At 44.0% G+C, this 12,338-nt stretch overlaps 1 protein-coding gene across 1 annotated transcript in view; it reads left to right on the top strand.

Annotated features, from left to right (window-relative positions):
• The first annotated feature begins 879 nt into the window (after positions 1-879).
• Pld5 (phospholipase D family, member 5) overlaps positions 880-12,338 on the top strand; it is a 338,384-nt gene continuing 326,925 nt past the window's right edge. The window contains exon 1 of the mRNA NM_001191674.1: positions 880-1,068. Coding sequence (NP_001178603.1) covers positions 880-1,068 — 189 coding nt within the window. The remainder of the gene's footprint in view (positions 1,069-12,338) is intronic.

Genomic DNA, 12,338 nt, shown 5'->3' with positions numbered 1-12,338 from the left:
AAAATTACGTCCTTTAAGCCATTTTTCTGGGGACACTTTCTGTCAAGTCCCCTGGGATGCCTGGGCGCCCGAGGTGGGAAGTTAGTGAACTTTCAGAGCAAGGGTAGATAGTGGAGTCAGAAGGAACTGGAGCTGTGCGGAGCGGAGGTGGTGGCTTCCTGGAGCGTCGTCCTCCTGAGTCTTGCCCGCAATCGCGCGCGGACGGCGCTCACTTCCCCAGCCGCTCGGTGGTTTGCCGGCGAGAGCCCGCGCGGGCGAGGTCTAAGGCGAGGGCAGGGCGAGGCAGGCAGCAGGCTGGCTGGGGAGAGGCGCGCGCAGAGGGCGGCGGCCGGACTCAGAGCTCGCCTCCGGGCGGCTCCTCACTGCATCAACCTGCGGGCTCCGGCTCGGCCGCTGGGCCCCTCCCACCTCACCCCACCCCCGCCGCCTGCCCGCCTCAGGGCCCGGGTTCCAGTTGGTGCGGAGCAGCCGCGAGCGGAGCTCCCGCCCGGGACCGCAGCGGCAAACGACGTGGCGGCCACCTCCGCTGCACCCTGACTTCTGCCACTCGGGAACAGGCATCCACTCCTTCCCGGTCTCCCTTTGTCCTGCCCCCCCCCCATCCGCTCCCTCCCCCATCCCTTCTCCCATCCCCTACCCTGCGACACCCTCCCTCCTCTGTCCCTCTCCCCTTGTCCCTGCTCCAGTGCCTCTTGGCAGCGCGCTGCACACCCCTTGGGCGACCGGCACCCCGTGCTTTCCGAGGGCGATCTGCACCCTGTGCACTCCTCTCTCTCCTTCAGCTCCATCTCACCGCCCGCCTGGCCTCTCGCTCGCCCGCGGCTCCCTGCTCCCATCCCGAGTGGGTTGCGCGTCGGGCAGCCGCCTGGTCATGTCAGGATGGAGATCCGGCAGCACGAGTGGCTCTCGGCCTCCCCCCACGAGGGTTTCGAGCAGATGAGATTGAAAAGCCGCCCCAAGGAACCCTCGCCCAGCCTGACCCGAGTGGGCGCGAACTTCTACAGCAGTGTCAAGCAGCAGGACTACAGCGCCAGCGTCTGGCTCCGGAGGAAAGATAAGCTGGAACACGTAAGGACCATTCGCTCCCGGGAGCACTGGAGGGCGGCTAGGTGGTCGATCGCGGCACACAGCACTAAGGGTTAGGGACCCTAGTGGGGGCTCTAGCGGGCACCCCGCCCTAAGGGCCAGGATGCTTGTGTAGTTTGTCAACCCTGCACTTTTTTGCTTAATGACTCAACTGCATGAAGAAGAGAGATTCCTTTTTGGTACCTCAGTCCCGGCATCCTAGAGATGTCCTGACTGGCTGTTCCCTATAGGGTTTATGTGCACCTTGGGTTACCTGTGAGAAGAGTGGTTGATCGTGGGGGACTAGGCTTTGCACAAGAAGGGTTTCAGCAGGCTGTTCACCTGGTTCTTTGAAGCTGTTTTGCTCAGTGCAGAAACTATAAAACACTGCACTAAAGTTGTGGCTGGCAAACCAGAGCTTTTGGCCGTGCTTGCTGTGATGCTGACAGGAGTTTTTAAGGCAGTGTCTCCACCTGAGCCGAAGTGTAGAGAGATTGCGATGAGAAGGTACAAATCAGAGGTCCCCAGCAATCTGCACTCTGAACAGTGAGACCCAGGAGATGTGGATTTCCCCCATGTCCCTACTCTCTCTGATGAGAACTTGGGTCTTTGACTTTGGGGGCTGAGTCCCTAAGACTAACCATTCTAGAAAAGAAGTCTTTCGGCAAGGACCTTTAGGGGATCCACATTTAAAAATCGGATCCATCAATATCTCCTTAACCAACCGTTAAAAGGAAACTAAGAACCTGGAGTAGGCGAGAACTGCTGTTAACCTCAGCAGACCTGCAGAATCCAAACTGAGCCTGCCCAAGGTCTGTGGAGGTTTCCTGGTGGGGTCACCACATCGGTAATGATAAAAGATAAGATGATGGAAAGTTCCGGAAATTCACGAAACCCCCGGCGGTGTACCACCTGAATCCCATCTGCTCCCGCCGCCCCCCAAGCCATTCCTGAGCTTTCCCCACCAACAGTGTCCCTAGGAAGGAGCCTGGAAGTGAGTCTTCCTGTTAGAAGCCGAAAGGACAGCCCGTGCCTTTTTGAGGGCCAGATTAACTCATACCAATGACTAATTCTAAAGCCCTTATTTAAAGCTCCTAGTTGAGTTGAGAAACAGGCTCTGTTTTGCCTGGAGAGAACCAAAGGATGCCTTGGATCCTTAAGATAGGGGAGGTCACTGAAGGATCGCTAGGACAGCAGGGCAAGTTGACTGTTTGAAAGGCAACAGCAATACCTGCTTTAAAACGCTCTAAAAAATGCTCATTCCATTTGCTTGAAGGAATCAGTAATGTCCGGAGTTTATAGAGAACAGGTAGAATTATCATCTTCATGTAATGTAGCTCTGGATGCCCACAGAAACCTGGCTCCAGCCTCAGGCCTCAGGGTGGGTAACAGAATACCCTTTATTTTCATTTACTCATAACTGTGTGCTCATTTACAGTGGCTGCTCCAGGCTGCCGCGTTTCCTTTATACTCTTACTGAAAATCAATAGCGCAGCCTTCTGTGAGTGTGTCATCCGGAGTCCCAGACGCTGCTGCATACACTGAAATGCTTTCCCACTCTGATTTGCGCTGAAAGTATTAGGTTTACCTCATGGGCCACAGCAGTTTCACCTGTCTGCTTTTGAGTGTGAGGATTGGCTCTCCTGAGGATGAGAGATGCAGCAAAAGGAGGTCTAGTTATTTGCGAGTATGTAAGCATCTGCACTTCTCGCCCAGATGTCCTAAGGAGAGCATAGCATTCATAAAAATAAATAAATAAATAAATAAATAAATAAATAAATAAATAAATAAATAGATAGATAGTCACGTGCCTCATTTGATTATTTTGCTTTAAAAACTATATGAGAAAAAAAACTATATGAGATATATGTTCTCTCTTCCATATTTGCCTTCAATTAGAAATGGAGCTTTTTATTTCAAATTATTTTTGGTATATTCTCTGGCCTCTTTGAAACGTTGTCATTTTAAGGAGTTAGTGTTTATAAGCATGCTGTGAAGAGATAAAGTCATATAAAGATACACATTTTATTAGAGCTCAAGCATCCAGTGTTTATATATCCTGTTTCGTGTGTTATGACATTTAGGCAGATTGCTGTTAATTTGTATCTCGAGTATATGAGATTTAAGAGACTATAACATATGTAACCTGATGTATAGGTGCTTCGTAGAGCATGAAAATATCACATTAAGTTCATTATAAACCACGAAACTCTAGTTTGGGTGTTGCAGGGAGCAAATTGAGGATGTCATCGAAAGTCAAGGGTAAGTTACAGATCACCCCTCTCTTCTGTCTAGTCACTTTTTTTTTATTACGTTGAAAAAAATGGAGAAATAACTATGATGGAGATGGTGGAGCTCATATGCCTGAGAACAGCCTACTTGGCCGTTAGGTGCTTTGAAAGCCAATCTAAATATTTAGGGAATAAATAAATTATGACTTAAAATGACACATACATTTAGTCATCACAGTAACGGGACTCCCCAAGATGAATTGTGGCAGTGCGTGGATCCTAGCCAGGCTTGAGAGGCACGGCTTAATCTGAAAGTCAATAACATGGTATAAAGTGACAGCTAAATAATATATTTCTGCCCACTTTGCTAAAAGCAAGAGTAAGTTATCTCTTTTCTTTGGTTGAAAGACATCAGAGGAATCCTAGGCTGTACAAGAAGAAAGTGACATAAGTTGGATTAGAATACATTCACTTGATCTTACACTTGGTCACATTAGTTAGTTGAGACTTAAAATGAAGATTTGTAAGTGATGCCCCAAATCCCAGTACTGGGTGGTGCTAATACAGGGACAGTCTGGGCTGCTTAGTGATTTCTGGGTCATCCTGGAGCCTCAGAGTGAAAATAAATACCCACTCAGACATGGTATAACATGTCCGAGATCCCAGTCCTCTGATTCCTTCCTTCCTTTCTTTCTTTCTCTCTCTCTCTCTCTCTCTCTCTCTCTCTCTCTCTCTCTCTCTCTCTTTTTTTTTTTTTGAGCTGGGGACCGAACCCAGGGCCTTGTGCTTGCTAGGCAAGCGCTCTACCACTAAGCTAAATCCCCAACAGATCCCAGTCCTCTGTATGCTAAAGCAACAGGATCTGTAGTCCAAAGCCAGCCTGGGCTACAAAATGTGCTGTCTCAAAACACTGATGTAACCAACAGAAAGACAGAAATATATGTAGGGAAACATCCCATTCCTAAGTCACGATTAGAATGTGCAAGAAGGTTATGGTCTGTACGCTAAACTCTGAACTTCAAATTCTGCTTGCACATCTGGGAAAATGTTATGAGCGAGGCTCTTGGTGCTTAGAACAGTGGTTCTTAGCCTTCCTAATGGTGTGACCCTTTAATACAGTTCCTCACGTTGTGACTCCCAACCGCAAAATTATTTTGTTGCTGCTTCGTGACTGTAATTTTGCTACCTTGTGAATTGAAATGTAAATATCCGATATGCAGGATATCTGCCTTGTGACCCTCAAAGGGGTCATGACCCACAAGTTGATAACTGCTGGCTTAAAGTGTTTTGCATCTTGTTCTGTTTCAGAATTCCTATGGCTTGAGAGAGCAATGGGGTTGGGAAGCAATAAAAGCCTTATTTGGTGTAGGATTCTAGTACTTTCTTGAGGGATCTTATAAAGGGTTATGGTTTAGCACATGGGCAGGAGCCACCCCTGGAATCTCCCTACGTTGGGTCTCTTTGAAGATTTTGATTGTCTCAGACATTTGGTGTCGTTCGGCACTGGATGCAGTTCTTGAACTTTCTGCTATATTTTTCTATTGGAAGGAAGGTGAGATGAGTCTAGTTAGACAAACCTGACTGAATTTCACTCCATTTTCAGTAAACAAGACAACTATAGGTGAAGGGCTTTAAGTACGATACGGTCATATTTGAAAAGCACTTGCAATGGTGATTAAATGGGGTGTTCTCTGTCTGTATTTCAGGCCCAGATGCCCTGTATGTGTCAGGCAGACTCTTTTATCACCCTCCTCATCTGTACAGACTGGTAGGAATTCTCCTCTCCTCAGTCTACCTGCCTGGCAGAAGGAGATGCCAATACCACTGTTCATTTCCCCTCCTGCCATGCAGCTTGGAAGTTAAGAGAATCGAGAGATGGCTCCTGAAGCTTCTACCCACAAGGGAAGTGTCTCTATAGCCCATAGCTATTAACCAAAGAAAGTTTCACAGCAGAGGTTCACTTGAAAGGGATGTAAAAGGGGATAAAGCCAAAACCCAGAAAGGAAGGAAACACATCGTTTCCTAGCCCTCTATAGGACCATCATGGAGCACTCAATGTATTCTTAGGACTGGGTTAGAAGATCAGTCATGCACTGTAGGTAAAATGACTTCTCCGGTCTTCCCTGATCTCTGTGTGAGCGAGTCTACTCCTCACAGTTTTCACATTTCACATCAGCTTGCCTGTATTATAGCCACAGCCTCAAGGCATATGGGCCTTTGGGCCATTAGGGATGCTTCTAGTCTTTGTCTGGTTTTCTGGATTTAACTCTTCCTGGCCAATGGCTCTCTGCTTAGCACCTGCCTGGTCATTCTCATCTGGCTTCTTTGCCTCTCTTGACCTCTGATGGCCAATGCAAGTGAGACCAGCTCTCTATGGCTCTCCCAACCCTTGTTTCCTTTGTGGCTTGTGCCGACGAAATGAAGTTGCAAGGTTGGTCATGGGGTCTCTTTAAACTGGAAGGAGAAAGATGAAGAGGAAAATGGTGAAGAGTAAGTGACAAGGGACAGGCTCTGCCCGTAGAGTGCTTGCTGCACAAGCATGGAGACCCAAGTTTGGATCTTTAGTACCTACAGGAAAGCGCAGAGCTGCAGTGTGTGTCTTTATTCCAGAGCTGAGGTAGATGGAGACAGACAGATCTCCGGAACTCACTGGACAGTCAGTCTAGATGAACTGGTGAAGCTCCAGGCTCACTAAGTGGCTCTGTCTCAAAAAAATAAAAAAAAAAAGTTGAGGGTGACTAAAGAAGATACCTGCCATTGACCTCTGGCCACATGCATGCACCCCTCTGCTTACATGTATGTATACACACAAGCACATACGCACACACAAAGAATAAAAGATAATTTATAATGTCCTCACTTACAGTGAGCATTGTATTTTGGTCTAATGTCTTCACTTTAAAAAAAAAAGTGTCTCCTCTAAGTGTGTTTTACACCTGCTTTAATTGTTTGTATTACCAGCAAATAGTAAATAAATGTCAAGTTCACACTTGCCTCCTGCAATGAATTATTCACATGGTGGGCAAAGAATAGAGCAAGCTTGGCCACAGTGGCACAGGCTCGTGTTATATAATGCCATTAATGTCCTACGGAGCACACCCATGGAAGTACTGTGCCCCGCTGAGCCGATCAGTAAAGCATGGAGACACAATCCAACCCCAGGGGATGAATCTTTAAAATGCTCCATTAAAAATTCAGCCAAACACAGAGATTGGCAAACCCCAAAGGACAATGATGTTCACCAGGATTAGTTTCTGTGATTTTAGATAAACGAAATGGACAATCTGGGTACAGGCAATGTTCTCTGCCTCTCTAACTCATCCACTGAGAAGGGTACATTAGGCCTCTCAAGGGCTCTTTCTAATGGATAGCAGTGGGTCCATATATTGCCCTTGTCCCCGCCACAGTTAACATGTACTTTGCACTAATGGACTTCTCTCCCTAAGGATCGGTACACCAGCTTGTTTTGAAGTTTTGTTTTTTCTGAACTCTATTGGGTGTGACTTATTATTGATTATTGAATTTACCCATGGTCTGTGACATATCACATTCAATACATTGAATTTAAGAAACTCAAGATGATTGAATTGAGGCTCTACCCTCTCATCTATGTAGCAGTAAAAGTACCAATTTCTGGCTCGTGTTTCTAAGTTTCCCTTACAGACTTCTTTATCTATCCCAGGCATACACCTGTAGAAGTCTTTAATGTTCTGTTTTAGCTTGAAGGTTCAAGAGATCTGATGATGTCACACCGCTAGGCTGTGACAGTAGTAACCATATGTTCTCATAATGAATTGACAGGGAGATGGTACACAGGTAGAAAGGTGGACAACATGGCAAAATCTTACCCCAAAATGTTGTCCTGCCCTGCCATTGACCTCTGGCCACATGCATGCACACCTCTGCTTACAAGTATGTATACACACAAGCACACACACACACACACACACACACACACACACACACACACACAGAAAGAATAAAAGATAATTTATAATGTTCTCACTTACAGTGAGCATTGAATTTTGGTCTAGTATCTTAAATTAAAAAAAAAAGTGTCTCCTCCAAGATGTTGCTCTGAGCTGGCAACATCTGGGCAGTGAGTTATCTGGGGTCCAAACCTTTGCAAGTTGTGGTATGAAATCTTTAGATTCAACATAAATGTTGTAGTATAGTAGAGATATCAAAATGCCATGCCTAAAGATACACACCTTCTAAACAAAGGTACATAATTGTTCCTTTCTTCCCCATCCTTTCCCCTTCCCTTTCTTTTCCCCTCCTTTCTCTCTCCTCCCTCTTCTCCTCTTTCTTCCCCCAATGATCTCTCTGGCTTATTATGTAGTCCATCTGTCTTGAAACTCTCAGTGTAGTCCAACTAGTGAGTGATTCTACTGCTAGTGTTTCTGCCTCTCTTGCTCTGGGGTTGAATGTATGTGTCCCAAGGCCCATCTTTCTAATTTTTGTTTAAACATGGAAAGATGAGTTATGTTTTGAAAACTCACAAAGCTAGTCCTTAATTTAAATGGAGACCGTGGCGAAATTTCCCAGGTAGCCTTCCTTCTATTACAGAGCTCACTTCCAACTGACCTGTGTGTAAGGGGTAAATCAAAGGATGGACGCTATGACCACTGGAGGATAAATGTGCTTCTTTGGTCTCCAGGACACAGGGAGCCTTGTGGACATGGCATTTGCTTACAGTGAGCTGTGACCACTGTCTTTCTCCCAGGAAGCTATGAGATTAGATCCAGAAGTAGCCTGGATATTTACAATGGGAAGATGGTACCCATTGACACAGAACCACCATAAGTAATCTCACCCATGGAGGCACAATTGCTGAGAATTTCTTTTATGTGAAAATTATTTGTTGGAGACTGTGAGGGCTTCAATTCAACAAGTATTATCTGAAATATGAACTTGTTGAACCTGAATAATATACAAAGACTAGGCTAGGGTACATTTTTGCAACCTGTTTACAGTTTTATAAGTAGAGTTGCAATATGATTATAGTTTTATGAATCATAAAGAAATAGGAAGACAATATGATACTGTTTGAATGGGGTAAAATTGATAATATAGCATGACAAACCAGTTTCTTCCAATAAAGAAAGTTTAAACAGAAATTTTATAATTAATTAATATAAGTCATCACAGTATCAGACTAAAAGAAAAAAGTATGTAGATGGGCTCAGTAACTATGGTAGTTAGCTTTAAATTTTTTTATTTTTTTTTATTAACTTGAGTATTTCTTATATACATTTCGAGTGTTATTCCCTTTCCCGGTTTCCCGGCAAACATCCCCCTCCCCCTTCCCCTTCCTTATGGGTGTTCCCCTCCCCATCCTCCCCCCATTGCCGCCCTCCCCCCAACAGTCTAGTTCACTGGGGGTTCAGTCTTAGCAGGACCCAGGGCTTCCCCTTCCACTGGTGCTCTTACTAGGATATTCATTGCTATCTATGAGGTCAGAGTCCAGGGTCAGTCCCTGTATAGTCTTTAGGTATTGGCTTAGACCCTGGAAGCTCTGGTTGCTTGGCATTGTTGTACATATGGGGTCTCGAGCCCCTTCAAGCTCTTCCAGTTCTTTCTCTGATTCCTTCAACGGGGTTCCTATTCTCAGTTCAGTGGTTTGCTGCTGGCATTCGCCTCTGTATTTGCTGTATTCTGGCTGTGTCTCTCAGGAGAGATCTACATCCGCCTCCTGTCGGGCTGCACTTCTTTGCTTCATCCATCTTGTCTAATTGGGTGGCTGTATATGTATGGGCCACCTGTGGGGCAGGCTCTGAATGGGTGTTCCTTCAGTCACTGTTTTAATCTTTGCCTCTCTCTTCCCTGCCAAGGGTATTCTTGTTCCCCTTTTAAAGAAGGAGTGAAGCATTCACGTTTTGATCATCCGTCTTGAGTTTCATTTGTTCTAGGCATCTAGGGTAATTCAAGCATTTGGGCTAATAGCCACTTATCAATGAGTGCATACCATGTATGTCTTTCTGTGATTGGGTTAGCTCACTCAGGATGATATTTTCCAGTTCCAACCATTTGCCTACGAATTTCATAAACTCGTTGTTTTTGATAGCTGAGTAATATTCCATTGTGTAGATGTACCACATTTTCTGTATCCATTCCTCTGTTGAAGGGCATCTGGGTTCTTTCCAGCTTCTGGCTATTATAAATAAGGCTGCTATGAACATAGTGGAGCATGTGTCTTTTTTATATGTTGGGGCATCTTTTGGGTATATGCCCAAGAGAGGTATAGCTGGATCCTCAGGCAGTTCAATGTCCAATTTTCTGAGGATCCTCCACACTGATTTCCAGAATGTTGTGCCAGTCTGCAATCCCACCAACAATGGAGGAGTGTTCCTCTTTCTCCGCATCCTCGCCAGCATCTGCTGTCACCTGAGTTTTTGATCTTAGCCATTCTCACTGGTGTGAGGTGAAATCTCAGGGTTGTTTTGATTTGCATTTCCCTTATGACTAAAGATGTTGAACATTTCTTTAGGTGTTTCTCAGCCATTCGGCATTCCTCAGCTGTGAATTCTTTGTTTAGCTCTGAACCCCATTTTTTAATAGGGTTATTTGTCTCCCTGCGGTCTAACTTCTTGAGTTCTTTGTATATTTTGGATATAAGGCCTCTATCTGTTGTAGGATTGGTAAAGATCTTTTCCCAATCTGTTGGTTGCCGTTTTGTCCTAACCACAGTGTCCTTTGCCTTACAGAAGCTTTGTAGTTTTATGAGATCCCATTTGTCGATTCTTGATCTTAGAGCGTAAGCCATTGGTGTTTTGTTCAGGAAATTTTTTCCAGTGCCCATGTGTTCCAGATGCTTCCCTAGTTTTTCTTCTATTAGTTTGAGTGTGTCTGGTTTGATGTGGAGGTCCTTGATCCACTTGGACTTAAGCTTTGTACAGGGTGATAAGCATGGATCGATCTGCATTCTTCTACATGTTGACCTCCAGTTGAACCAGCACCATTTGCTGAAAATGCTATCTTTTTTCCATTGGATGGTTTTGGCTCCTTTGTCAAAAATCAAGTGACCATAGGTGTGTGGGTTCATTTCTGGGTCTTCAATTCTATTCCATTGGTCTATCTGTCTGTCTCTGTACCAATAGCATGCAGTTTTTATCACTATTGCTCTGTAATACTGCTTGAGTTCAGGGATAGTGATTCCCCCTGAAGTCCTTTTATTGTTGAGGATAGCTTTAGCTATCCTGGGTTTTTTGTTATTCCAGATGAATTTGCAAATTGTTCTGTCTAACTCTTTGAAGAATTGGATTGGTATTTTGATGGGGATTGCATTGAATCTGTAGATCGCTTTTGGTAAAAATGGCCATTTTTACTATATTAATCCTGCCAATCCATGAGCATGGGAGATCTTTCCATCTTCTGAGGTCTTCTTCAATTTCTTTCTTCAGTGTCTTGAAGTTCTTATTGTACAGATCTTTTACTTGCTTGGTTAAAGTCACACCGAGGTACTTTATATTATTTGGGTCTATTATGAAGGGTGTCGTTTCCCTAATTTCTTTCTCGGCTTGTTTCTCTTTTGTATAGAGGAAGGCTACTGATTTATTTGAGTTAATTTTATACCCAGCCACTTTGCTGAAGTTGTTTATCAGCTTTAGTAGTTCTCTGGTGGACTTTGGGATCACTTAAATCATATCATCTGCAAATAGTGATATTTTGACTTCTTCTTTTCCGATCTGTATCCCCTTGACCTCCTTTTGTTGTCTGATTGCTCTGGCTAGAACTTCAAGAACTATATTGAATAAGTAGGGAGAGAGTGGGCAGCCTTGTCTAGTCCCTGATTTTAGTGGGATTGCTTCAAGTTTCTCTCCGTTTAGTTTAATGTTAGCAACTGGTTTGCTGTATATGGCTTTTACTATGTTTAGGTATGGGCCTTGAATTCCTATTCTTTCCAGGACTTTTATCATGAAGGGGTGTTGAATTTTGTGAAATGCTTTCTCAGCATCTAATGAAATGATCATGTGGTTTTGTTCTTTCAGTTTGTTTATATAATGGATCACGTTGATGGTTTTCTGTATGTTAAACCATCCCTGCATGCCTGGGATGAAGCCTACTTGATCATGGTGGATGATTGTTTTGATGTGCTCTTGGATTCGGTTTGCCAGAATTTTATTGAGTATTTTTTGCGTCAATATTCATAAGGGAAATTGGTCTGAAGTTCTCTTTCTTTGTTGGGTCTTTGTGTGGTTTAGGTATAAGAGTAATTGTGGCTTCATAGAAGAATTTTGGTAGTGATCCATCTGTTTCAATTTTGTGGAATAGCTTGGATAATATTGGTATGAGGTCTTCTATGAAGGTTTGATAGAATTCTGCACTAAACCCGTCTGGACCTGGGCTCTTTTTGGTTGGGAAACCTTTAATGACTGCTTCTATTTCCTTAGGAGTTATGGGGTTGTTTAACTGGTTTATCTGTTCCTCATTTAACTTCGGTACCTGGTATCTGTCTAGGAAATTGTCCATTTCCTGAAGATTTTCAAGTTTTGTTGAATATAGGTTTTTATAGTAAGATCTGATGATTTTTTGAATTTTCTCTGAATCTGTAGTTATGTCTCCCTTTTCATTTCTGATTTTGTTAATTTGGACGCACTCTCTGTGTCCTCTCGTTAGTCTGGCTAAGGGTTTATCTATCTTGTTGATTTTCTCAAAGAACCAACTTTTGGTTCTGTTGATTCTTACTATGGTCCTTTTTGTTTCTACTTGGTTGATTTCAGCTCTGAGTTTGATTATTTCCTGCCTTTTACTCCTCCTGGGTGTATTTGCTTCTTTTTGTTCTAGAGCTTTTAGGTGTGCTGTCAAGCTGCTGACATATGCTCTTTCCTGTTTCTTTCTGCAGGCACTCAGCGCTATGAGTTTTCCTCTTAGCACAGCTTTCATTGTGTCCCATAAGTTTGGGTATGTTGTACCTTCATTTTCATTAAATTCTAAAAAGTTTTTAATTTCTTTCTTTATTTCTTCCTCGACCAGGTTATCATTGAGTAGAGCATTGTTCAATTTCCAAGTATATGTGGGCATTCTTCCCTTATTGTTATT

Source organism: Rattus norvegicus, chromosome 13 (assembly GCF_036323735.1).
Source record: "Rattus norvegicus strain BN/NHsdMcwi chromosome 13, GRCr8, whole genome shotgun sequence".
Classification (NCBI taxonomy): Eukaryota; Metazoa; Chordata; class Mammalia; order Rodentia; family Muridae; genus Rattus; species Rattus norvegicus.
The sequence above is the reverse complement of the archived record's forward strand: the minus strand, read 5'-3'. Positions and strand labels throughout refer to the sequence as shown.